At 44.1% G+C, this 27,607-nt stretch overlaps 1 protein-coding gene across 2 annotated transcripts in view; it reads right to left on the reverse strand.

Annotated features, from left to right (window-relative positions):
- The window catches only part of PELI2 (pellino E3 ubiquitin protein ligase family member 2), a 77,256-nt gene extending 59,796 nt beyond the window's left edge, over window positions 1-17,460 (reverse strand). Inside the window, exon 1 of one of the 2 annotated variants that reach the window (XM_074584227.1) lies at window positions 17,209-17,460. In XM_074584227.1, the coding sequence (XP_074440328.1) occupies window positions 17,209-17,285 (77 nt within the window). In that variant the 5' untranslated portion in view covers window positions 17,286-17,460. The remainder of the gene's footprint in view (window positions 1-17,208) is intronic. The other variant, XM_074584228.1, reaches the window with a different exon arrangement.
- Between the last annotated feature and the right edge of the window lie 10,147 nt (window positions 17,461-27,607).

The raw sequence follows: 27,607 nt of genomic DNA on the forward strand, positions 1-27,607 counted from the left end.
ACGCTTTTTATCCTAGCTAAAAGAGCATAAAAGGTGGGCAAAACACCGTATTTAGTGAATCCTCTTTCCAACCCTAAACCTCTCATACTATAGAGGAAATGCTATTCATCTGTGAACTATCTATAACCTAGCCAAATGCCGCTGAAATTGTTTGATATGGCATTTTGTTAAACCAAATACAGATAGATACTATAGAAAGCGAGATCTAGCTTTTACTGCATTAAAAACAAGTCAGATAAACACAAAATCCCATTCAAAGGAAAGTACTAGGCACAGCTGGGTTTTGATGCAAGAGAGAAAGAAGTGAAGGAGGAATACTGTTTATCCAAAACACCAGTGGCTTAGGATCCACACACTTTTGTATTGAAACAATTTACAATCTTCTCTTAAATACCAGATCAAAAAAAGCTGAGAGTTTCAAAATTAAGACAAATTAGACTTCATCTAACACAAGGGGACAAGAGACGTCAAAACACACCTGCCCTGACATACTAAACAAGCTCCCAACCTATCTTATCTATTTGTGCTTCATGCATGCCTGAAGATGCAAAAGCAAGCTGTTCAAATTTTAGTCTGAGGAATGAATAGTAATAACACAATGTTATATCTGAAACTTCACTACATTAAACTTTATGGAGAAACCACATTTGATTCAAAGGACCATTTGGGCCATTAAAAAAAAATATGCACAATTCAGACAATTCATTTCCTAAGCAATCAAATGCTTTCCCTAAAACACTATCAAGGACTATTTGACAGCTCACATTTTCATAAGAAAAAGTGATAACTTCCTTATAACTTCAGTTATCCTCCAAATACAAGCAGTTGAAATGTCATTTTTGTGATTCCACAGACAAGAAGTTCCAGGATGTCTATTACTTAGAGCTTTTTTGAACACTCAAGCATGACAAGAATCTTCTTAGGTTCATTCCAATATCCTTGAGCACAGAGGGAGAGATAAAATTTGCATCCATTTTGTGAATATAGGTGATCACGCAGGCAGTGTACTGAATAGAAAGTGAAGCACTCAACTACCGTATCTTGACCTGCAACATCTGTGTCAGATCCTATCAAGTTTAACATCCCTTTTAGTTTCCCAGGGAAAAAGCCTTACAAATGCGCAGCTCCCTGTTCAATCCCAACTGCTTAAAAGAATCCCAAACATTTGTCTTGGAAACAGAAAATAAAAAAAAATGGCTTTCCTTCTTTGTAGCACTTGCAACCATTACTGCCTCTCAACACAACAGTTTCCTTAATATCACTGGACCAGATGTACCAGCCTAGCTGAGAATCATTCTGTGGTTACATTTAGCATGTAGTATTCAGTGTGAGTTACTGTCAGAGGTTCCTGCTTTTAATTTGTATTCTCCAAACAATATAAAAGAATGGGCATTTTGTGAGATAGATGTAGAAATAAAACTAGTGAGACATAAAGAACACACAGAAGGCTGGAAGAACCACGCAGCACTAATAGTCTGGAGAGCACCATGAAGCAAAGCAGCATTTTTGTTTGCAGTTTGTTATGCACCCTAAAAAACATATAGGACAAATTATTCTTCATACCAGTTTTAAAGAACTACCTGAAATCTACCAGATCAGTGTGTGTACCATAAGTACACAAGCATCACAGCACAGCTGAATCTGTGGGGTTTTTTTAAAAAGTCTTAATGAACCAGAAATTAACAGTGCAGCAATGCAGTGAACTAGACTTTGATATATCTTCTTCAGACTTAAAACATCCTGACAACTTACTAACTCACAGAGACCTTGGGTGTTTGCTTTTATCATAATTTATAACAAAGTTAATCAGTCACCTCCAGACAGGAGAAGATTTTGCAAGGCTGTTAAATGTTTATTGCTGATCAGCAAAACTAGTTCTGATCTATTTAGCTTTATGATAGCAAAGTGTTTCAGTTTCACTCTTCTACCCACAAAATGTTGAGATTTTTTTTTCACTTAAGAGGGCTTCCAAAAAGTTATATCAAATAAGAACTGACCCTTTACATGTCTCAGAAAACCATCACAAATATCAAGAATTATGAGGTATCTGCATGCACTTACTAAGTCACAGAAGGGATATATTCCTGAAGTTTAATTTCAAGATGCTCAGAAATTCTGGTCTCTAGAAGTATCTCACTATACAGCTTCTTGCAGCAACGGCTTGAACAAGAGATTTTGCACTACTGCTGTCTCCAGATGGGAAGGCACGTCATTTCAGCAGCACACATGTTTTATGCAAGTTAACTATGCAAGATTATGTTTATATACAGATGCAACCATTGAAACCCTAAGACACACTGAAGGATCTATAGAGGTCAAGGTTCTTAGAGGACCAAAATTTTCATTTGGCTTATTTGCAGCACTAATCTAGCCTGCCTACTTCTGGTTACTTACTCTACAAACAGAAGTTTCATAAAATTTGCATTTATACATTCCAACAGATATTAAGTAATGCACACAAGTGGCACAATGGTTTGTAGAACAGAAAACAAGTTTAAAGCCACATATAGCTCTCCCTCAAATTTTTTTCCTTTGGAAATCCAGCTCTTTTTCTTAGCCAAAACCCACAAAGACAGTCAGCACACTATTACTATTTTTGTTCACCAGCTTTCAAAAAACAAGCCACCCCATATGTTTTTCTCTATTTGGATTTCTTTGATTTTAAAGGCAAGGATGCCCTATGGGGCAAGCCAGACCAAGAAAATAGAGGATCTGTTTAAAGCAATGTTTCCTAAAGTATAGGCTATAATTCCAAACAGTATTTACAGGACTTAGAAGTAGCATTTGCAAGCCAAATGGAAATTCATCTGTAGAAATAAAGCTCATGAGCCCAAGACTGAAATTGGAAGTAGGTTACCCAGCAAAGCATGACTAAAGAGCTAGTTCAGAGACACAGACATCAAGTAATCGATTACAGCTGGCTGGCTCAAGAGATTTCCCTTTTGCCCTCAAGTTTTTATACCTGACATCACTCTCCAATAAGGGCACCTTGACCATGATACACTGTTTCCAACTGAATAGGGGAGTGGTAGGATGCTAGGGAATTTTGCATCCCACTCCCCTGGCAGTGCATGAGGATACACAAGTACAGACAGCATCTGAGCCTATATCCTTTTTATGCGGGTTTTGCAGTACCCAAATTCTTACCTTTTTTTCCCCTTACTCAGCTAAAGATACTGCGTATGCATTTTAGAAAATAAAGAGCACATTCCCTTGCTAATCTGTCAATACTTTGGCATAAGAATATCTGTAAGGGTCTCCCACAACTGTTTTACTTTCCTCCTACGGCCCTATCAAAAGCAGAAGAGCTATAGCCTTTGCTTCTATTATGTAGAAATCTCTCAGGCAAGAGATGCCATCGCTCTACCACCTTGAGGGGGAATATAAGATAAGAATGACATATAGAAACACTCACACCCCACCAGTTTGTTTCAGTACCTTTGTCTGTAAAACTCAGAAGTAAATATTCTGGAGCTGCCCATCATAATGGGACACGCCTGAACTCCTCTAGAGAGGCATTCACATCTGGACAAATCCCAAACAAACTTCTTTCAGAGTTTTGGCCAAGGACAAAAATCCTCAACTAAGCTATTTTACAACGACTTGGAAAGGGAGACTTCTTACATCCAGAAACACAATGTTTATGTTGAGTAACACAGATTACTAATCTTAGTTCTGAACTGAGCTCATACATGAGGCAAAAGTATGAGGCTGCTGAACTACATGGGACGTTATTTGCAATTCCCAAAACAGTTTCAGGTTTTGTTCAAAATGCCTCCAAAAAGCTATTTTCCAAAAAAGATCCAGACACTTGGAGTTACTCTTCTGGGACCTCTTCTTCCACTGAAAAAGCAGAGATTAACTGATGCAAAGCAAAAGTACGTATCACCACAAAACCTATATTCTATACTGAGCACTTCATGAAGCAGCACTTACTTAAGGTATCCCAATAACAACCAGAAAGTTTCTCACCCCAAGGCACTGTGCTGGCTGGCACATACAACACAACGAACATTTACTATACCGAAGTTTTCTTCACAAACACCTGTAACAGACCTTACTTGTAGCCCAGGCTGCCACTAGAGATTACACCACTCTTCTACATCCAAACCTCTTCACCATAGGTAGCTGAAATGCCCAAATGTTTGTGCCCATTCCCATTCACTCAAAGTTGACATCCCACCATTACTGCATGCAGTAGAGGTGAAGCCATCATAGTGACAAAGACAATAATCAAAAACCAAGGAGTTTCATAAGCCAGAGAACCAGCAAAGCATGATTTCCTCTGGGTACACGTCTTGCAGTGGGATTCCTTCTTTGTCTACTAAGGTGACAGCTCCAATTGAAGCTTTTCCTTAGAGGTGAGAATCATAGTCATGTGGATTCCCTGATGTCTAATGAGGCAGGGGAGTGTGGGGGCTCATTCATCTTGCAGACTCTCCTTAATAGAGCTCAAACAGCACTGGGAGGCTTCGGAATAAAATCAGTTCAATGACATACTTCATTTCCAGTTACAGACTACAGCCTCACCTGTCACTACATCTTTCAGTAAATCACTGAGTATTCATCAGAGGCAGATGGAAAATGACTGGAATAGGGAGCTAATAGTACCAGCAGGATTGGGGATGCAGTGTCCTCCAGCAAGACAACTGCCTGGACAGCCAGGAGCAATAACTACCTTAGACATCTGACTTCATTCCATCTGTTTGGGTCATCACCCCAAAAACTGACTACCTTGTTCTGCCCCTATACAATGTCTGCCCTTTAAAGTCTCAAAGAGGCATCAGATCCTTAAACAGTTCAGCCCACACCACTTCAATACTTCCAAGCAGTTCTCAAACCACGACAATCAGTTTGAAGCAGGCACTTGTTCAGAACTTCTCTAGATTTTAACTGGGCTTAATTTATGCCAAGACAAACTCCACACCTGAAGAGTCATTATTTGGACCTTTTTTCTTCCAAAGCAAAGATAGATAAAACAAACAACAGATAATAGGAAGCTAAAAGATCCTGTCAAATACTGCATGCTATACCACTCTTTTTTTTAGTTTTGACAAGAGCTTTCACACTCTGCATAGGCCTGTACATCAAATAAAATTCCTCTTTCTCCATAAATGGGCAACAGCACATGTAAAACCTTGGAGTGGAAGAAGGAAGAAAATGAAAAGTTTAGATTACCCCTAACCAGGCTACTCTTTAGACTCAGTCATGAATGTAGGTGTGAAGTTACCTTCATTTAAGTAAACAAAAGACTGCTTACAAATCACTTACATAAGCTTCAACTAGTTCATGCACAAATGAGAAGGGGTGGAGGGGTTCAGAGATGGGAAGGTCACATAGCACATCTGGTTTTAACAAATGAGTTGTTGCTTTTACAAATGAACACACGTATTTTCTGGATATTAAAGAGCATCATACATGCTTACCTACCAATACTGGTTTTAGTTTAACTCAACTAAGTGTTTTGTTCCTTTGACCTATACATGTCCAACTGGTTTTTAACACATTTCGCTAGCTCTACATAGCACAAAGCATCACACATTTACCATCTGACATATTCATAAAAAATTTCATCAGTTCACAAAACTGAGACAGCTGTTTTTTCTCAACTGCCACCTCTGCCCAAGACTCACAAATCAGCCCATACTCTTTCTGTCTTGGGTCTGAATAGAATCTGCAGCTGGAATCTAGCCAACCCCAAATCCAGTTCCTTCCTTCCTGCCTGTACTGACTACGAAATGCCCAGAGGAAAAAGAGCAAATCACTTTTGCCACAAAAAGATCTCCTTACCCGTTAACAAAGTACTATTTTACAGTTGTTCTCCCTATGCTGAGAGATTTCCAGTAGGTAAAGCCTTAATATAAACCATTCTCATCCAAAGAGTTTAAGCTGCAAACTAGCATTATATGATCAGAGGCCAATTCCTGAATTGAATTTAAAGTCACATTGCACATAACAAACTATGAAGGTACACTAAGCTTGACTTAGACGCTGCTAATCACTTAAACCCTAGCTTTGCTTACAGAGGGAACTGTGCTTTATGTTTTGTAGTCTTCCTGCCTCCTTACATGGAAAGGTATTTGCTATATTACACCAGCCTCTGCATGCTGGAAACTCAAAACTTGCAATAAAACTAGATATATAGCACTCAAATACTGCAGCTGGAAGTGTGATTGTGCAACCAAAGAGATAAGGTAGGGCTGAGCCAGCAATGTAACAGCAGTATTTTGTGCTCAAATGCTGAAAGTAAGGCACAAAACAAAAGTCAAAGTTAAGGATTTTTTTGCTCTGACAGCAAGCAGACTGTGAAAATACTGTAAACAATGGCTTATTTATCTCTTAAGGGCAAAAGGAAGAACATATTTACAGCTTTTGGGAAAACTCTGTCAAAGTCTTTAAATAGGTGCAGGGGCTCACTAACAAAAAGGGTTATTTAAGAAATGCTTTTGGAATTGTGGAAAAAAATTGTAGCGCACATCCCTAAAAACAAGTAAGTAGCTTGCAGTCTCGACCCTGGCACCTTCAGCAAGACATCTTGCCTCAGGAAAAAAGTCTCACCACAGCCAGTAAGACTAAAGCACTGCAGCTTCCAGACACTGCCCATGGAGGCACATTCCTGTAACCTCTAGGAATGCCCATACGGTCCCAAGAGCAGCTGCCTTGCCAGTGGTGTTTAAAGGTGTCTCTTGTGTTTCAAACTTTTCATTAATCCAGTGAAGACCAGCAAAAGACAGAAGAGGAGTAAAAAAAAAAAAACAAAACAAAACACACAAACAAAAACAAACAAACCAACCAAAAAACCCAAAACAAAACAAAAAAAACCACACAAGACTGATTTGTTTGCTATTGCCAAACTGCCTTCTCCAGATTCAGCTCTGATGGAAGAAGTTACTCAGCTGCTCATGTCAACCAAAGCTTGCCTCCTCGTAGATCTGCCCTAAGACCAATTTGTTCAATTTGCTGGTATTTTTTTGGCAAAACACACCAAAGTACTGGCAGCCCATTTAATTAAATCTTCTGGCAGCATCAGATTAGGGAACACACTTACAAAGAAATCCTCTATCTCCACCGCTATTCTGCCAGAGGGGGTACAGACCTACAGTAAGGCACTGTTACCCCTCACATCACACACATGGTTCTGGAAAAGGACTTCTGCCCACAGCCTATGACAAAAGGCCACACACTAAACTCATGAATTCAAAACTCTCTCACTGATGCACTGGGAAACTATTACAGTAAATTTTAAAATTCAGAAAGCAATTCAAAGTAGGTCTTACACATCTGTTAGCGGAAAAGTTAGGATTCATTACCTTGTAGTTGTCCTACCTAGTCTGAAAGACTCCTCTCCAATGCCAAAATGTTTTTTGAGTTTCACAGCTGTCTGCTCTCAGAGGTCAAGCATGGACTAGGAGGAAGGCAGTTGGAACTAGAGCAACATTTGGGTTCATTAGTCAATGTTGCATAAAAAACAGTCATTTGTGAGATACAGAACCCTGTCACAAGATATGCAGGGAAGCCGGAACCGTACAGCTCTCGGTATCTTTCAACAGCTCGGTCTTTCCTATCAAAGAAGGACATATGCACACTGCTCCTGTTTCAAAGGCTACAACCCCACCATTACTAAATCAGACATCAACAACCAAAATAAAGTCATGCTGTCGCACATGAAGAAATACAGCTGTGCTTATATCAAAGTTTCAGCCCATTAACTTCTGTGTCTAGACTAAACAGTTCTTCCACTCTTCCTACAGGCACGTGCTAGAGAGTTTGCACATTTGGTCACCAGTTTATTTGTAATACGCAAGAGGAGATCTAAGCTTTTATATGCTTCAATTTGTTTAGTTTACTTTCATACAGTGACTAATTGTCTTCACAATCAGTACCACTTTGTCTTCATCCATGACACTCATGCTTTAAGAGGATACACCTCATAAGTCTGATGCCTACCTATTTGTTTAGGCATTACTAATGCCATCCAGTTTGAAGTTCATGACTGTTTCATGACAGTTTATGAACTTACTGGATTCTAAAATAAAGATAGCATACATATTTGACACAGAAGAGTAATTTGAAAGCCTACTAGACACATCACTACAGTTGAATATGAAGACTGCCTTCCAAAAGTTTTTAATCAGTCAGAGAGAAAGACTATGCCAACACTTCTCCTTTGTCCGCAATTCCTTGAATGTAAAAAGGAAAAAGGAGAATTTTGCAACAACTGGGATCAGTTAACATTACAATACTCAAGGAGAAGAAAATAATGCTTCTTGGCCTCCTCCTTTTTAACATACTGTGTGCCAGCTATCTCTAGCTTTTCTTTGCTGTCCCCATCCCTTTGGGGAGGCAGCACAGTAAACTGACATGTTAAGTTAGCATTTGTCTCACTGTGGAACTGGCTGCTTTCGTCTCTGCTTAATACAATCACTTGCTACACAATAGATGTAGCTATATCATAGTTAATAAAAGCAATAAATATGGCAGATGAACATTAGGTCTTTATTGCCAAACAATTCATAAGGGCACATGTGGCCTTCATACCATTCCCTAGCATAGGAAGCCTTCAGCTACATTAGACTAGGAACAGTCCCACATCTAGTTCATCCTCCTTGAAGCATGCTAGTTTTATCTCCAGTGAGGTCAGGATACGCAGTGTGCCCAAGTCTAATGTTGAAGACTGTACTGTTAAATGGGGAAAAAACCCCACCACCTAAAGTAAATCACTTCCAGAAGCACAGAACAGGGCTTGCTTACTTTCCCCTCCCTACAGAAGAAACAAATTCCTATTGACAGAAGCATGCCTAATAGGTCCTTCAGCAATCGGCACCCTCATATCGTGCCTAATCAAATTCAGCTCATCTCAGAACCACTTTGCTTTTAATAAAACAAACTCTTCAGCAGCGTAGATGTTGTCTGTATCCATTTTCAGAACCGCTGCTTATAATATCTTTTGTCTACATGACATTTCTGTTGTGAAACAGAGGGAAGCTTTTAGCTGAATTATTCTTTCTTCACCATAAGCTAATAACTGCAGCTACTAGGAAGCTGCGTGCATGTTTTTGACTGACCTCACCACACTTCATATTCTAGCCTTGGAAGAGCTGAACAAAACTCCAGTGCAAAACAGCTGATATTTGCGTATACTGTTCAGAAACCCTCTATATTTAGGAACAGAAGTTTTACTAATCAGAACAAGTAAAAGCTAAAGATAGACAATACAAGTCCAGTGATACCTTGTTCACGTATCATTCATAACCAAATCGTATTAAAAAGCCGTGTCCTCCTGCCACACAGCCCCTCAGTAACAAATTTTCAAAGACTGAATATTTATATTGCAACTGTTAAAGCTTCGCTGTGCAAAGATTTCCTATAAGGACCGTCTGCTTGTATCTCAAACGATACTAACTCTAGCTGACAACTGCTGTTTGTGGGAAGGGCAGTAGAAAGGCATTTATTTTGAATAGTTAGTCAAACCAAAATACAAGTTACTCTTACTGCTGACCTACCAGCACCATGATGCCAACTCGGACACTAAGAAAACCCTACAAACAGCTTACTGCCTGCTGCACTTCCCCTCCCTCAACTTTTATTTGGTTTTAAATTGCATAGCCAGAAGTGCAGCCATTATATAGTCATCAACAGTACGCAGAGACCCAGCAAGAGAGTACATGCACAGGAGCTCACATTACAAAGTTAAATGTACGACTCATCTCATAGAAGGGGCACATCTGGTCATCCAGGGAGGATGCATGATGGTGTCCCACAGCTGAAGAGCTGGGACAGCACTACTCCAGCTATTCCCACACACACCCCTACAGCACACTAATCTGCTGTTTTGGAAGCCTCTACCATTCTTAAGTGTATTATTTGCTTAATATGAGGACCAAGACCTATTCTAAACCACCAAGTAATAGGATTAAAACAGCGTAATCCCAGATGTTACTTACAGTTTCCCAGAGAAATTACCAATTGGTCCCCCAAAGTATATGAACAACACCATGATCTCAAGACCCAGCACTAATCTGCAGAAAGCTGCACTAGTAGGTGTCTAAAAAATACATGGCAAAGGTAAGGGAGACATAAAATGCTGAACTGCACCTTGTCAAGAAGGAAGCAAGTCATCTAAAAGAAGAGTGGGACCCCTTCAACACAGTAATAGCATAGGCAGGTGATAAAAGCGAAAAAATGTGAGGATACCATTTAGTGATGTATTTATAAAACAAAATAAGCTTTGCCTTACAAGTCTTTCTGGAAGCAGGCATGCTCTCTATGCCAGCATTCCTGTTCCTGTCCCACAAGGTTTAAGCTTGTGACAAGTCACATGTGAGCTTTTCACTGGTCACCTTGGGCCAGAGTGAGAATAAACATAAGGATATTTGTTGATAAAAAGAAAAGCATCCTCAACACAAATGAGATTTAGGCTATCAAACTGTACAAGCAGAACCGGATTTGACAGCAGAAAGTACACCTGGAAACCAATGAGAGCTTCTGCTTGAAGCTGGGAGCTCAGACTGAATCCTCCTCTACTTCACTTGCCTTGCTGCCCACAGGACAAATATGCCATGAGTATGACAGCACAGAATAACCAAACACAACTCTAGGTGACATCATGAGAAGCACTTCTACTAAACGTGAAGACAGACTGCAACTGTACAACATGCTAGAGGAGTTGTCTTTGGAAAGTTTCATACCCATACTAGTCACAGATAATCAAGACAGATTCAGAACAAAAGCATGTGCAGACAATACCAACAAGAAAAATGGCACATTACGACTGGTTCAACCTACCTAAACACCTGCTGCCTACAGGCATGTATATAGTATTTTGCAAACAGTTGTAAAACTTCTCTGCTGGCACTCTGAACTAATAAACCCTACCTTCAGCAAGGCATGTTGGCTCAGGCTCAGTGCCATACTATGCTCACACAGCAGCTCATTAGCTTAGAGCACAGGAAAAGAAGGTTGCATCTTCTCAAAGTATCAAGCTGATACGTGCTATCACTACTAACAAATAAAAGGACTAAGCAAGTTAGAGAGCAGCATTAGCTCCATAATAAATGAGTATAAACCAGCCATAATTTGAACTGGATAATAAAAAGTTCCTGACTTCTTCGGAAAAATCTGTTCTCAAGCAACCTTGTAATCACAGTTGAAAAACAGCCTGCTATTAAGATAGAGCATGAAATAGCTTAAGCAAGATGCTGCTTTCAGCAACAACAACAAAAAAAAAGTCTTAATAGCCTAGAAAGTAATTTCTAGGTTTATATGCGTATTTTAAAGTAGAACCAAGTGGACTTTCACGGTATCTACTGTTTTATAAATTTCAGCTGAAAACAGAAAACTATGCATCCCTGATTTTGCCAAGATAGGAAAGGAGCAGCTATTTGGTTCTATATGGGAAGTGCACCAGTCAAAGGCAACAATGTCTTACGTTTCTCAGACTTGTTTACTCAGAGTAAATAGTCTGTTTCCCATATTTTAAGAAAAAAAAACCAACTAAGTCTTCCACTTCTGCATGTGTGACCTACTGGCTCTACATGCCAAAGGGATTACAGTTTAACTTCCACAGTGCACTCAGTTTCCTTTTTATAAGGAGCATTAAACATGCAGATGTTTGATACTCTGATTTGCTTCAACAAATATAGATTTTAGCTTTTAGAGTTTGAAGTTTCTGTTCTCTGATTTTACATCAGTTACAAGATGCTGTGAATAACGCCTATAGCTGGATACAAATCTGCACTCTGAGAAAGTCAGAAGTACTCCAAGGAACAGGATAGTTGCAAGAGAACCAACTTGGGTATGTTTTGTTTCTTAGCTGAACTGAAACAAAAGCTTTGCTCTATCCAGCCATACACAAGCTTTCACTGAAACAATCCACAAATGTTTCCCTCAAATATAACTCTTTCTACTATTTTTTTTTTTCTACATTGCAGTTAGTGTTCTATTCAGACACAATACTTCTGGTGTTTGATTAATCTACTTGCAAGCTCTGAACTGGCACTGATCACATATTCTCAATATGCGGCATATAAGATCCACCATAAACTAAGCACAAGACAAAGGTCTCCAAGAAGCCACTGTCAATATCAAATAAAAAAATAAATTAGTTTCTCCAGAACAGCAGCCTTCCAGCTATGACTGTTGAAGCAAGTGATTCTCGGAGAGAATCATGACCTTGAACGTATTTAACGGGTGGCTACCATTATTTGCTATAGATGTTCCTTTAAATGAAGCCTAAAATATATTTTTAGATAAGTCTTGAAAGCAGAACCCAAGTCATCTGAGCAGTTTCACCCATATATCTACACCATATAGCGCAAAAAATTACAAAATCATTAAACAAAGCTTCAGCTTGATATCACACAGCAAATCCATATAAATGCAACATTTGTCCCCAGTTTAATGCCATAGCCAGGATGACCCTTCCTCTGTCTTTGGTCCATAAAGAGACATAAACAGCTATCAAGGACAAGCAGAGATACTATATTGCATCTGTATTTGTCAACACTACTGGAAAACTGCATCAGCTTCCTTCTGAACTGCACAGCAAGAGATTAACTAAACAGTTCCACGAAAAGCCAAACAGAAGAGTTAAAAACTGGAAGTGTGCTTAAAAGGAGGAAACGCTTCAGTAACTTTATTTAGCTCATCAAGGAGGTAGCGGTTACGGAGGAGCTTTGATCCATCAGAGAAAGCCTGTAGGAGAAACAAGAGTTTAAAAATGAAGGTCCCTTCAGACTAACACAAAAAGACATGTTTCAAATCTAGATTTGCTCCACATATAAAGCGGTCCACCAATCAGAAAAACTTTCCAAAAGTTACTGTAGAATTTATCACTGTAAACACAGATGAGACTTTTATTATATTTTTTCAAAAGGTTAAATTTAAGTAGAACTACATCCTATTTATCTGAGGATATCCAACAGTCCACATTAAGCAAAGCTCACATACCAATTCATAGTGCCTCCTTTGGGCACTGCAGCCTATAAGTTAATATTCATTTATTTTAATGGTTGACTCTGGAAAATTTATACATCAAATGTTGACAGTGATTTCAAAGCAACCACTGTAACAACAACGAGCAACAGCCCTTAGTTTTGCCTAGTTAGATAAAAATACGGATTAGGTTTGCAAAACCCATTAAGTCTATAAGACAAAGTCTTCCTCAGCTGAGGATGCACCACGATGCATCTCCTAGCTAATAGAAGCCTTTGGTTAGTAAGAAATATTACACTTACATGCATGCATCTATTAGAAACCCCATCCAAAACTCCTTAGAACTGGTTGCAATACACTACATTGAAAGTATCTAATGTCAATAACAGAATTCTTTCATCACTAAAGAACTCAACCACTGACTGAAACATAAGCTTCTTTGGTATTCCTCCTTCAACTTATATCATTTTAATCAAGTGACTCTTCTGAGAAGTTAAAACTGCACACCAACATTTATTATTGAAAAAGTCTACAAAGATACATTCACACAGTCCCCAAGACAGGGAGATTTAACAGCAGCAGGCCACTTACACCCGCCTTCAGTAAAAGCTACCCCACGCAGTCAGGGACTAGCACCACAAGACAAAGCCACACTGGCCTGAATGCCATTACACCAGAATAAATTCTTCACGGTGCAATTCAAAACTGGAGAGAAAAGGGTTAGCAGGAGGAAAGAGACAGGACATACACCTCAAGACACTAACCAGACAAATCAAATGAAGGCTACTGACAAGAAACATACGAATACCATGATGCTCTGTTCAGGTACTCCTTACTGTATTCAATATCTCCTTCAAAATTCCCTCCAGCCCCAGGCTCCAAGGAATATATAATGGGCCATTACTTTGACAGGACTTCAAATACAGCTTTTTTTCCCTCTCTTCTCCCCCCTCCCCCCCAAAAAAAAAAATTAGAATATGAATGTTTCTGCTTCACCAAGAAACCCATAGCCTTTTGTGAACAGATGATGCTATGAGCAGATGTACACAATCAGATTCCACAAGCAGACTCACAATCAGCAGATGATCTCTTCTTTAACATCCATCTTGACCTGTCTGGCTTGTTTTACATAAACTGGTTTTATTCACTACAACATTGATTACGTAAACCTCGACAAAATCTTGACCAAACATGCATTGCCACATCACTGACAGAAAATACGTAACGGACTACTGCAAGAAGGTTATTAGAAATGTATTTGCTGCAATGACTGACTTCAAATGCCTTAGGCCTTACCCTCTGATCACATTAACGTGCATACAAGCAATCACAACTATTGCGAGACAATACAGGAACATGTTCTGGTGGGAGAACTACCTACTGCCAAAAGAACGCCTTCCCCATGATTTAAAGGTCAAGTATAGAACAACCTTACTTTAATACTGCTAAGAGAGTCAGAGCAAAAGATAAAGTTTTGTCATCTTAAAAACAGGACTCTCAGCAGTTTGCCAGGTATGCCAATTCCTTTTTTCATCATCCTTTTCACCACCTAATTTAAAAGTCTCACAGCTCAAGACAGAAGTTATTCATCAACATCACAATCAATGCTTTTAAAAAAAATAAGTAAAAAAAACCAACAAACCACACAGTGTCCCAAAAGAACTTTTTTTAAAAAAAACCTATCTGTGAGGTCACTCTATCAATTTTAATCAAGCAGTTGTAACAAGAGCTGCAATGCTACGCTTCTGCGGTTCACAGGTCTGTTTCACTATGGAGAGGAGAGCAGATTTACATTGTCTTATTTAAACAGAACTCCAGATTACAAGATTTTAATACAAAACAGGTATTAAGAATTTATTTTTTTTAGAATACTGAACAGATGCTTAAGCTGTTCCAAGAGTTCCTAGTCACAAATGTTGAGTCACCGAAGAAAAAGAGAGATATGTTTGTATTATTTATGGCACTACATATAACATTTAAGACATCTGACGGGAAACACAGTAATCAACTCATGAAGCGTCAAATGGATCTTAAAACCCCAATCTCCAGTCAAAAAAAATGGAAAATGTAGTTGTTGAAGTCATGGCGTTTCCTGGACTGCTTCCATCACATCTACTTATTTCTACATCACATCCACCAAGCACATGGTGTCAGTAAGCTGTGGGAGCCAATGCCCTATTGTTTCAGCGTAGCTTACAGAGACAGAATGACCAGGGAGCTTCAGCTGCCCATTTGCAGACTTTTTGTTCATGATTCTACTACAAGGACAAGAGGATTTGTTTGCTTTTTTAGTACTTGTAACACCCAGAAGGTACAACCTCAATAGCTTTAGAGAACAGCTGATACTCAAATAAAACCTAAACTCTGTCATATAAAGTTTATTTAAATTTTATTGGCATGCTTCAACACACAGCAGTGAAGATCAAGACCTCTGGCAGAACTGATAAGCTGAGATCAATGCATTTCCATATTAAAGGAAAAGCACACCAGACTTTGCTAGGTTAAGATCAGAGACAAAACATTTCATACTTCTGTACTTTCAACTGCTGCTAAAAATAGTAAAGCAACAGAAAGGAAAATGCTTCCAGCTGTGCACAAAAAGCCTCTGCAGCACAACATCAATTTATGCACTCTAATTTAATTAAAGATTCAACATTATACTATGACTTTATTGTTAGAGACAGTGTTGCACAGCTGAGGTTACCCTCTGTTTCCACAATTGAAACAGTAAGAACGTTTCTTTATTAAATTTAATTTGATATGGATATTTCTCCCAAATCAAGTTACTCGACTTCAATTCAAGTCTTTCAAGTGACAGCTATGCCACATCTGTGGTAATAGCCATATTTTATTCCATGGTAACTGTATCTTGACCCAGTCTCATGATAAGAAACATTTAGCATCCCTTAAGGAAAAAAGGTACACCATGGGACACACGAGTACCCAGTCCTGATTGCTCTTTTTATTTGCTCCTAGAAATTCAGTTATTCTGCAGAGGTGAACACAGTTCTTTATGAAACAACTTGACCAAAACAAAACAAAAAAATTCCCTAACAAACCAGAATAAGGTTTTCCACGACCTTGCAGCAAATATGTAACAGATTCTGGGGGAGGCTGAATTACGCAGCAAGGCTGTAACTGTTCTGCTTCACGGCTGGCTTGAAACCTTTCTATTTTATTTATTACTAAAAATTATTCCATTAACCATATGTTTCTAAATATTAAACTATCAAAATCAAGCATCTCTCATAAGGTTCACGAGGGCTCTCAGCAAGCACGGCTTAGACGCTTCTCCCTCATCTGCTTCTACGGCGTTCGGCAGAAAGGCTTCAAGCTTTAACAGCAGGGCAAGAACATAATACCAAGCGGATTACTTTAAGATCCGTATCAAGCTGAGAAAATAAACATTTCCACCACGAATCTGAATATAAGTGCTTCACCCTCCTCCTTCCCTCCCCTTCCCCCCCTACCTCGGCTCTCCTCCTCATTCCGAAGTCATCTCCCCTGCAATCTGCGCGGCGGAGGACGAGGGGAGAAGCCGCCAGGGAGAGCTCGGCAGGCGGCGGCGGGGACAGCAGCGCTCCTGGGTCGCACCTGCCGGCGGCACCGGCGGAAGGAGGGGGGGCCGGCCTCTCCCCTCCGAACTCCGCACACACACCCCCCCCAGCTCAGCGCCCCCCAGCTCCGCACACAAAGTTTCTTCCCCCACGGTCGCGGTCACCCCGGGCCGCCCCCCACGCAGCGGGGCGACAGGGGCGGAAAGGCGGGAAGCGGCGCGCGACACCCCCGGGGTCTCGCGCCTCCGAGCGTTACCTCAGACGGCCCTGAGGGGACGGGGACCCCGCCGCCGGTCCCCCCCACTTCACAACGGGCCCCACCGCCGCCTCAGAACGGGGGTAGTCCCTGAGCCCCCCCCCAACTCAGGTCGGGTCTCCACCGCTTCAGAACGGGCCCTGCCGCCGACTCAGAACGGGGTCCGACCCCCCGCGTCACTTCCCCGGCCTCAAAATGAGACACCCCCCTGCCGCTCCCCCGTCTCAGGACGGACCCCGCGCCGCCTCAAGATGCGCCCCCTCCCCCCCCATCACCCCCCCTCTCAGGACGGGTCCCCCCCGCCGCCACCGCCTCAGGACGGGCCCCACCACCCCCTCAGGACGAGTTCCCCCAGCGCCTCAACACTGGTTGCCCCCCCGCCTCAAGACGGGTCCCCTCCAGCGCTCCCTCCCGCCTCAGGACGGTGGCGATCCCCCCCCGCCGCCGCTCCACAGCGCTCACCCCAGCACCACCAGCTCCCCGTACTTGACGGGCTCCTTGTTGGGCGCGCAGTGCTCCTCCTGGCTGGGGGAAAACATGGGGGTCGCCGCCGCAAAAGTCACCCCGCCGCTTACAGTCCCATCCACCGCCGGCTGGAGGGGGGGGGAGGGGGGGGGGAGAGTAGACAGGACGGGGGACCGGGGACACCGCGTCCCGACCGGGCTCCGCGCTGCGCCCCGCACTGAGCCACCGGCTGCCCGACAACGGCCACTACACTCCGAGGGTGGGGGGAGCGAGGGGCGGAGCACCCAGGGGGCCGTACCAACTCGCCTCGGCGGGGGGGCGGGAGGAGAGAAGCGGCCCCCTTCCCGCCCCCGCCCCGGCCAGGCCACGCGTGGCCACGCCCCCTCCCGCTCCCATTCACCGCCCGCGGAAAGGGGCGGGGCGGAGCGGTACCACACACACACCCCCTCCCCGCCCGCAAGTGGTACGGCCCCGCTGTGTTATGTAAACATAGAGTAAAGGGGCCGGGGCCGCTCTTAAAGGGGCCGCGCTCCGGCGGGAGGGGGAGCGGTGAGCAGGGGGCGGAGCCGGGGGGAGGAGCTGGGGGGAATGACGACTCTGAGTCGCGGAGGGGTCCAGAGCATGGTGGGGGGGTGTTGTAGGTCAGTTGCTTGGGGGGTCATGGGTTCCAGATCACCTGGGGGGGATGTGTGTGTGGGTGTGTGTGTGTGTGTGTGAGACCCACAGCTGCCTGGAGGGCTGGTTCTAGATCACCTGAGGGGTCTGGGGCACCTCCTGTCTGGGATGGAGGTTCTAGATCACCTCGGGGTTCTGAATCATCTCCAGGGCCTTCAGGCCACCTTCTGCCTGGGAGGGTGGTTCTGGGACACTTGCAGGTGGATGGGGGGGCTCTGGATCACTGTGGTGCTCTGGATTCCCTCCCAGGAGCTCCTAGGTCACCTCCTGCCCCAGAAGGAGGGGGCTCCAGACAACCACCCAACTCCTACACCTTTCCCACAGTCTCCAACATGGCAGTCTCAAACACCATCAGCTTCTGCACCTTTGGCCAAGAAATGACTGCTCTTGGTCTCTCGTCCCTAGATGAGGAAGGAGCTGTAGAGCCCATCTTCCAGCCTCTTCTCTCCGGTGCTTTCTTCTGGGGCTGCAGAAATGTCCCCTCGCCTTTGTTGTTTACAAGTTCTTTACAAGAGCTTTACAAAGCTGTCGCTTTTCAGTGCTCCAACTTCTCTCTCCAGGCGCCACCGCCATCCCCAGCATCACAGGTCTGCTCCGAAGCTGTGCCAGGGCTTCTTTATTCCTTCAAAAAACTTACTTTCCATAAAAAAAAAAGTAAAGCAAAAAGTCTGGAATGAAAGCGGGAGACCACAGCATTTCTGAGGCCATGGCCTCTGCCTGAAATACCACCTGCCCACACACAGCGCTCAAGTGCAAACCCATTTTCATTCCATTTCTGAGAAATTTGGGGGAGAGGAGTCATTATGACAAAAAATTGGTGGGCAGATGGACATCTGAGGGCATGTGCCCAGACACCAAGGCCTCGTGCGACAGAAACCCAGGCTAAAAAGGCAGCAGGGTGCTAAAAAAACCCCAAACCCAAAACTTTTTAGAGCAACTTCCAAGGACTTTCCCCCCTCGGTGTCTCCCCCATCGCCCCCTCTGCTCGGAGCTTGATTTCCTTTCTCCTCGGTACCCGGCGCAAGCACAAAACCAACAAAGATTAGCTCGACATCGATCCACGTCGAGGATGGAAACTCTCATTAGCTGCTGTTTGAGGTCTCCAACCCAGGAGCCTGTTAACAAAGACAAAAGTAATTGCAACAGCCGCCACGTTGCTCCTGGCCTTCGCCGAAAAGCATCCCCCAGGCCGGTGTGGTCAGACTCGGGATCGAGTCCTGCTCCTCCTGCCGAAAGCTTTCCCTCTGCCTGAAATTGTATTTAGCTATTAATTTTCCCGGTAATGTTATTTTTCTGTCATTTCTGGTGAAGAGGTGAAATGGAAAAACCCAGCCAATCTCACAAGGCTGCGAAATGGAGATCTTCCCAGGGGCTGTGTGAAGAAGACAAGATTTTATTAAAGACAGAGAGCTGAATTATTACAGATTTATCTTCTTTATTGCCCTAACAAAATAGAAAAGAAAGCCGGGCTGTAAGTCACTGTCAAAGAAAACAAATACGGCCCCGAAAACAGTGTGAAAAACAAACCTTCTGGCTGCATCCTCTTCAACTTCTCCCATTTCTCCCCCTGACAGCAAGACCTTCGCGGCAGCTTGGCTTTTGCACGGCGCAAACAAACTTCAATCCTCTTCCAAAAAACCCTCCCAAACCGTTCGGCTCAGCTGGGCTTCCTGTAAATCCAATCTTCCATTAACGTGGCTGGATTTACAGCATCTTCTCCTGCTCCCCCAACCCCGCGTGGGGATGGAGGGACAAGAAAGGACCTTTATGATCTGATTTTGCCCCTTTTCCCCCACTTTCTCATTTTCTAACGCTACGTTTTTTGCAGAACAGAGAAAAGTTGTGCAGAGCCTTGCACACCAGGCTTGTAACTGCAAGGCTCTACGCCCTTTTGCCAAGCCTGCACATTTTTTTTGGTGTGCAAACCAGCGCATTTGCTGTATTTAAATACAGAAATGCAGGAATTATTAACTACAGAAAATGCGCTGGTTTGCATCGCTGAAAAAAACTATTAAATACAGAAACTAGACTGGTTTCCATTGCTGAAAAATAAATGTGCAGGCCTGGAATAAAGAGCCCAGCAGGACTGACAGGGGAATATTCGCACTTGATGGATTCGTAAGAGGTGGATGAGCTGCGCTGGGGTGGGGAGGCACCAGCCCGCCTTGTACCTGTGGTGGGAGAGAGCGAGATGACCCCTGCCGCTTGGGTGCTGCAGTATTTTTTTCCTTGGAAACGTGCTTCATTTGTACACGCACAGTCTCTTCATTCTGCGCCTCCCCACGGGGTATTTATGCTGGCAAGCAAAGAGGGAGGTTCAGCCTTGTGAGGGGTTTTAAGAGCTGCTGGGGCAGCAAATCGTAGGTTTTCTCATTGCAATTACGGCTCAATGTCCAGATGGAGATCGGTGACAAGTGGTGTCCCGCAGGGATCTGTCCTGGGACCAGTACCATTCAATATCTTCATCAATGACGTGGGCAGTGGGATCGGGTGCACCCTCAGCAGATTTGCAGGTGACACCAAGCTGAGCATTGTGGTTAACACGCCTGAGGGACGGGATGCCATCCAGAGGGACCTAGACAGGCTGGAGAAGTGGGTCTGTGTGAACCTCATGAGGTTCAACAAGGACAAGTGCAGGGTCCTGCACCTGGGTCGGGGCCACCCCCAGTATCAATCCAGGCTGGGGGATGAAGGGATGGAGACAAGCCCTGCTGAGAAGGATTTGGGGGTGCTGAAGTTGGGGGAAGCTCAACATGAGCCGGCAACGTGCCACTGGCAGCCCAGAAACCCCCGCAGCCTGGGCTGCATCCCCAGCAGCGTGGGCAGCAGGGTGAGGGGGGGATTCTGCCCCTCTGCTCCGCTCTGGGGAGACCCCCCTGCAGTGCTGCCTCCAGCGCTGGGGCCCTCAGCACAGGAGAGACATGGACCTGTTGGAAGGGCATGGACCTGTTGCAGCAGGGCCAGAGGAGGGCCACGAAGATGATAAAAGGGCTGGAGCCGCTCTGCTGTGAGGACAGGCTGAAAGAGTTGGGGGGGTTCAGCCTGGAGAAGAGAAGGCTCCAGGGAGACCTTAGAGCCACTTCCAGTCCCTAAAGGGGCTGAGGAAAGCTGGGGAGGGTCTCTGGATCAGGGAGGGGAGCCACAGGACAAGGGGGAATGGTTTTAAACTAAAAGAGGGAAGTTTTAGACTGGATATAAGGAAGAAATTTTTTATGCTGAGGGTGGTGAGCCCCTGGCCCGCGTTGCCCAGAGAGGCGGGAGATGCCCCATCCCTGGAAACATTCCGTGCCAGGTTGGACGGGGCTCTGAGCAACCCGATCTAGTTGAAGATGTCCCTGCTCATTGCAGGGGGGGTTGGACTAGGTGGACTTTAAAGGTCCCTTCCAGCTCAAACTATTCTATAATTCCATAATTTTCCAAGGATCTATTTCTTCCAGCACTGGAAACCTGCTTTTAATATTTTTAATTTTAGATTTTTGACTAATAAAGCGGAGCCAGGAGGAGGGAGCGGCTTTGCTGTATGTCACACGGCTCCCCGTCCTACACAGATCACAGCCCCGATCCCCAGCACTACTATTTCCTCCAGCTCCAAAAATTCTTTTTGCAACTGGTGCAAGCAACGCTTGGCTGGCGTTTTCCCCCAAATCCATTGAAATGATTGAGAAATGTACCCACAGCTGCATTCCGTTATTTTTCAACTCAAAATGCCTTGCAGTCTGGGGTTCGGGATGGCTCGGCGTGGCTCCTCAGGGAGGTTTGGTTCTTTTCCCCCTGGAAGTGGGAATCGCAGATAACTTGGAGCTTCTTCCCAGTGGCATCGTCACTGCAAGAGCGAGTTTGCTCCCAGGTTTATCGCGAGCAGCTGCTTGGCTGGAAGGAGGGATACCCATTCGAGCCAGAAGATCGTTAAAAATCAATGTTCGAAAAAATCCCAAACATGAAGAAATAGTACATGCCCATTTATTTTTAAAAAGCAATAAAAAGTTATTTTAAATGCAGGGAGATTAATAAGGCTCTAATTCAACGAAGTACTTACAGATGTGCTGGACTCTGCATTAAGTATTTCAGTGCTTTTATGAATCAGGGCTTAGGGACCCAGCTTGAACTAGAGAGAAAGGATGGAAAGATGTAAATAACCCTTGCATCGTACCTGCGGCTTATACTGCACGTGGAGCTCACGGTACATGGAATCGGCACAAAAATGGGGGTAAAGATTTCCATTCCCAGCCCTATATTATTGCCGTTAATAGAACGGTTTCCAGGAGCGGGATGAGGTCTATGTTCAACCATCGGTGCGGGTGGTTGGGGATAGGAAAGTTGATCTTTGGGGTGGCAGCAGCCCGTCTGTGGTGCTCCAGGGTGGGGAATATACCCCATTAAAGGAGAAAAACTGTCTCAGCTCCAAGGTTAGGATCAACGAGGTGCCGCCTGGGTGGGTGCAGACCTCTCAGGCTGGAAAGTCTCCAGCTCGCAGGGCACTGAGCCTTTCGAGCAGCCACCAAGTGGAAGCATCGGAAGAGCTGTAGATGTTTTAAAATTAATTTGGGTAAATATACTACAGGAAAAATATTATGTGATTGCTCATAATAATGCAGTACTGAGCTTAGCATGTTTTGGAGACCCTTTCAGTCCTGTGTTTTAGGGGCTCAGTGCCCAACATATATCGGGCTAAAATAGATTTGCTTTTTTGTCCATTTGGGAAACTGTCTGTGTGCTTTGGACATGCTATTGTCTTAATTTTCCACCATGCCATGTCATGGTCTTGATTCACTGTAACACCTACAATTTAGAAAGGGGACTTACATTTAAAATTAAATGGAAGAGCTAAAAGGATACAATACTTTCAAGTATCATAGCAGCAGCTTAAAGACATGTTACAGGCTCCAGCAGAACATGTAACACTTCTTAATAAAGACCCTAAAGGATTTTTTTAAAAGCAGAGAAGTTAAGTAGCAGAGTGAAGGCGGCTATTAGGAACAAAAAAGAGAGCCATCAAAATGCTACGCCTAAATGAGGAAAATAGAACATAGCGTAAACACTGGCAAATATAAAACCACAATCAGGCAAGTGAAAAAGATGTTGCAGAACAGTTTGCCAGAGGCATAAAACACATGTGAAAACATAGCAGGGATAGAAAGTCTACCTGGCATTTGTTGGGGCCAGCAAGCAGCGGAAGTGTGAAAGGTCTCGGGTGAAATAAAACCCTGGTGGGTCGGGTAAAAGAGCCCTCCAGGTGTCTGCAGTGGGAGGCGGGGCTGGAGATCCCACAGCAAAACCCTCTTTATCTGGAATGGGTCTGATGAGCTTCTTCAATGCAAGTGTCACCAACAGAGATTCTGGAATAAACACGTAAATTGAGAGAGGTGCATATTGCTGGGGTGAGATGTCACTGGCCCGAGACTTGTAAAGAGATTCAAATATAATTAAGCGTATTTGTCCGCAGCGGATGGGAAACGGCAAACTTGACACCCGCTTCTGAAGAGGCAAGCTTAAAAGCTGTGACCCAATCAGTCTGACCAATAGGCAAATTAGTAGGAAACACAATAAAGTACAGGGAAATATGGATACAGAGGGATGCGTTTAGCAGATCTGATACACTGGGAAAAGGGCAACAGGGGGCTTTTGCAGAAAGAAGTCGAAGTTTATAATGCATTCACATCCTTTGAAGCACTCAGTGAATATTATGAAGGGGACTGAAAGTGTATCACCTACCTGGGTTTCATGAAAACTTTGCCGCTGTAAGAGATGTCAAAGCAATAAAGAGATGAGCATGGGATAAAGAAAGGGCTTCATGGATTAGCAGCTGACGAGAAGAGAAACCAAAGGCTAGAAATAGGTTCTCATTTTCCTGTTGGGGAGAGGCTGTCACTGGGGTTTTGTGGTGGTGGTGGCCCTGACCAGGCAGCTGGATCATAAGGAGAAAGTTTGCTGAGAAGCCAAAAATTTTAAGCTGACTGCAAAGAGTTATAGAAGGACCCAGCAGGAAAATGTCCAAGTAAAGTACATAAAGAGAAGATGACCTTAGCCATATCTGTGTAATGACTGGCTCTAATTGAGCTATTATCATTCAACCTCATCCTGAGGTTTTACAGTCACTATAGGTCCTTCTCTTGAAAGAGCAGCTCAGAGATCAACGTAAGTCTTAAAGACAAATAAAATGTGCCAAGAAGCTCCTGTACATCTTTTCCAATGACATCAGTTATTCTGTGTGGATGGTCCGTATCCCTTCTCCTGTGGGGCAGAGCCAAGGGTAGCACTCTGCTCTCTGCCCCATAGCTCACCCATCGTCCCCGGAGCACCGGCACTGTGCGCCCTCTTCACAGCTTCTTTCCTGAAGGACTTGTGATACCTAAAGGGGAATAAACATATTTTGTATGTGTCTGCCAAAATTAGAAGCACTGGCAACCCAAATCTCACCGTTGCCTTTCTTGCCCGCTCCCCAGGAGGATCCAGGTCCATCCACAGCTCCAACCCCTGGCAAAGACCTGCAGCCCAGAGCCGAGTCCCCTCTAAAATCACCACGTCCCTCTTTGCAGGATGCTCTCCCCCTCCCCAGTTGCTTAGCTGGGAATGGGCTTTCTTTCTCCAACATGCTGCCCCTTTTTGCTTTTAAATTTAGTCTCCATTTGAAAGCTAACACTACCACAGTGGTGGGACGTAGAGGATGGGGATAGTTTCCCTACAATTTACTCATACCTAATTTAGGGGAAATTCTGCTACTCTGACTTTCATCCCAGCAGACAAAGCTGGTGAGACCTATTCCCCAGGCTTGGACCACACTATCCTACTATGGGAACCATTGCTGGCAATGATGCTCCCCACCCCCCAGGAGAGCAGCTGCGAGAGCAGATGGCTGGGTCCCCATCTACAAAGAGATATTCAGCCATCCCATAAATCAACCAGACTTCCCCCATTGACCAGAACAAAACACCCAAATCATTGCAGGATATAAGGTGGGAGAGGAGCTCTGCTTTTCCAGTGATGAAACTTTGGCAAAGCTTGAGTGCGAGATCTCAGCCCATGTGTGAAAGGCTCCTGTTGCAAGGGCTTGTCAGCTAATTGCACTGATCCCCACATGTGCTGAAAGCCTCCTCTACCTGCTGGTATCACGCAATCATTCTTTATTAACCAAGGAATCAGCTTTTCAGCGGATGCTCAAGGAGTGCCAGGATAATGGGAGCTCCGCTATGTCAGCGTCGGGAACCTCTTTCCCAATTTGTTGGCGCCAAAGTATTTCACCCATCAGCAAAGCATGAACACCCACAAAGACACTTAAAATGAAACATCATTTTCCCATATTTCAGCTGCGGAGAATGAAATGTGTTTTAGAAATTATCGCATATTAGAAATGAGCAATGGTCCCCTGGCTCCCATTCAGCCAGCAGATAATCAGCGGGTTACAGACACATCCTCCACATCTCCAGTGCCATCCAGCCCGTGCTGTTCCCAAGCAGGATTTGGCTCCACGGCCAAAAGCACAGAGCCAATGGGGGGCCGGACACCTCGTGTCCCCAGACTCCTCAGTGCTGCCTTTTGCAATCTTTGCAGCACCAATACGTGCATTCAATTTTAGAAGAGAAGAAAAAACCCCTTTTGCTAATGACTGTAGGATCTGTGATTAATAACTACTTGGGAGTTCAGACTTCACTGGCAGTAAGACCTAACAATTAATCAGTTTGCTCCTCTGCATCTGGTTAGGGTAAAGAGGTGCCAGGTCATACCTGAATATGTTAAAAGCAGCCTTTGGCCTTCAAAGTATATACATCAGTAAAGCCTTATAACTACCTCCTAGCATTTGACATTCTTTTCATTACTATAATTTACTAAGTGCATTGCCAGGTGCTCCTGGCAGACTTCCAGCCTGCCTTCAGCCAGGCGATGGATAAACTCGGGAAAAAAAGGGCTGTCGCTGCCCCCGAAACCTTGAAATCTGAGCATGAGGAAAAAAAACAAAACCTAATAAAAAAAATAAACCAAACATCCCACCAAAAATCCCGACCACCAGCTGGGTGCAGATGTCAGGAAGATGCAGCAAAAGGAACAATGTCCTGAGACATCCTGTTAAATCAACGTGCAACTGCGGCTCCCGAAACCTCGAGCGCTGCCTTCCTCCTGGTCATGGGAGCTTTCTGGATACAGGTGGTTATGGATGGTCACTTCCCCTACGCCTGCTCGGTATGGGTAATTAGTAAGTCATTAGCTTTGTAAGCCGAAAGGCTCACTATTGTAAGGATCGGCCGGGACGCTGGTCGGGTTGTCATTATTATGGGCTCTTTAGCAGATGGATGGCTGAAACTGTATTTCACAGCAATACGGTAATGGCTGAGAAATGCAATTCTGGTGGCCCCCTGATTGCTGCTGGCTTTCGCTGGAATCGTTAAGAGATGAAGATGCCTCGTACCTCATCAGATAATATCATTCCTTAACAAAGGAGCCGAGTTATCTTGGAAGAGGTTGAGAGCTCCTTGCCTTTCGGACAGGGAAAAGGCACTGTTATGTGTTGCTGAGATTTACTAGTTATGTTAAATTAGGGAAGTTTTTGTATGGAAACAGTAGAAGAAGCTATGAAAAGACTGTGAGACATTTTTTTGTGCAAAAAGAGCACACATATACCTGCTGTTGCCATTAAGAGACAGAAGATGAATGAAAAAAGCCTTTGAGCTGAAAGAAAATCAACATGAATAACACAAAGTGTTAGCGATCATGTATATATAGCATACAACCAACTACAGCCACAGAAAATACGTTATTGAAGGAATAGAACGAAGAGGAAACCACTTGCTGATAAAAATCGCCATCTGCCTTCTGGAACGAAGGACTCCTTGGTTCAGATGTTTTAGTCAAACCAAAGCATCCAGGAAAGCAAAAGCAACCTTATAAATCCCCAGCTGGATAGAAAGGAACAGTAGAGCTGGTGGCGAAATCTCATTGACTTAATAGGGGAAGGACGGGGTCTTACGGCTCCGGTTCTCCAAAGGGTGAAAGCAATGCGAGAGGGCCCTGTGGCCGCATTCACAGCCCCCTGCCAGGCTGATTATATGACGAGCATCCCAGACCTGCTTGGGGAAAAAGACACGTACCATTTTCTTCTCCGCAGGCTCTTAAACCCACTGATTTCCAGGCACGTGATGAAGCCATCGGTGGGAACACGCTGACATCTTTACAAGGAAGAACAGGCTGTGACAGCCCTGTGTGCAAGCCGGGAGTTATTTTGTGGTTCTGCTCGCCTGATTTTTGGGAACAGATGGAAACAGAGCCATAGGAAGCCTCCTCGTTCAAGAACTGGCCCAACTTGCAACTCGTTAACGAGGCCCGACGCAGCTCAACCCCTCTGCTTGTCCCATCTGCAGCAGCCAAAGCCTCGGTGACCTGCAAACCCACCACCTGGGACCTCCAGCCCCACCACCGCCGCTTATAAATCTTTACATTTGAGACGCGCAGCCGATCGATAATTTCAGGATGCAAATGGAGCATATGGAGACTATAAGCAAGCCAAACAAAGGCAGAAGCCACAGGGCATTTCCATGATCAGAAAGAGAAAGAGTTTCTAATTATGCAAAGGTCATGGACTGAGCGTGGTGCTACATTTAAATATTTTAGTGTGTCTTTGCCTGGATTCTCTCAGAAATGTTTGCGTGCGGGTGGGTACATGCTCCTCTGTGTTTTTGGTAGGATAAGGGGACACAGAAAAAGTGCAGATGTCTCTGTTTTGTGCCACGTG

The sequence above is a fragment of the Larus michahellis genome, chromosome 4 (assembly GCF_964199755.1).
Source record: "Larus michahellis chromosome 4, bLarMic1.1, whole genome shotgun sequence".
Lineage (NCBI taxonomy): Eukaryota > Metazoa > Chordata > Aves > Charadriiformes > Laridae > Larus > Larus michahellis.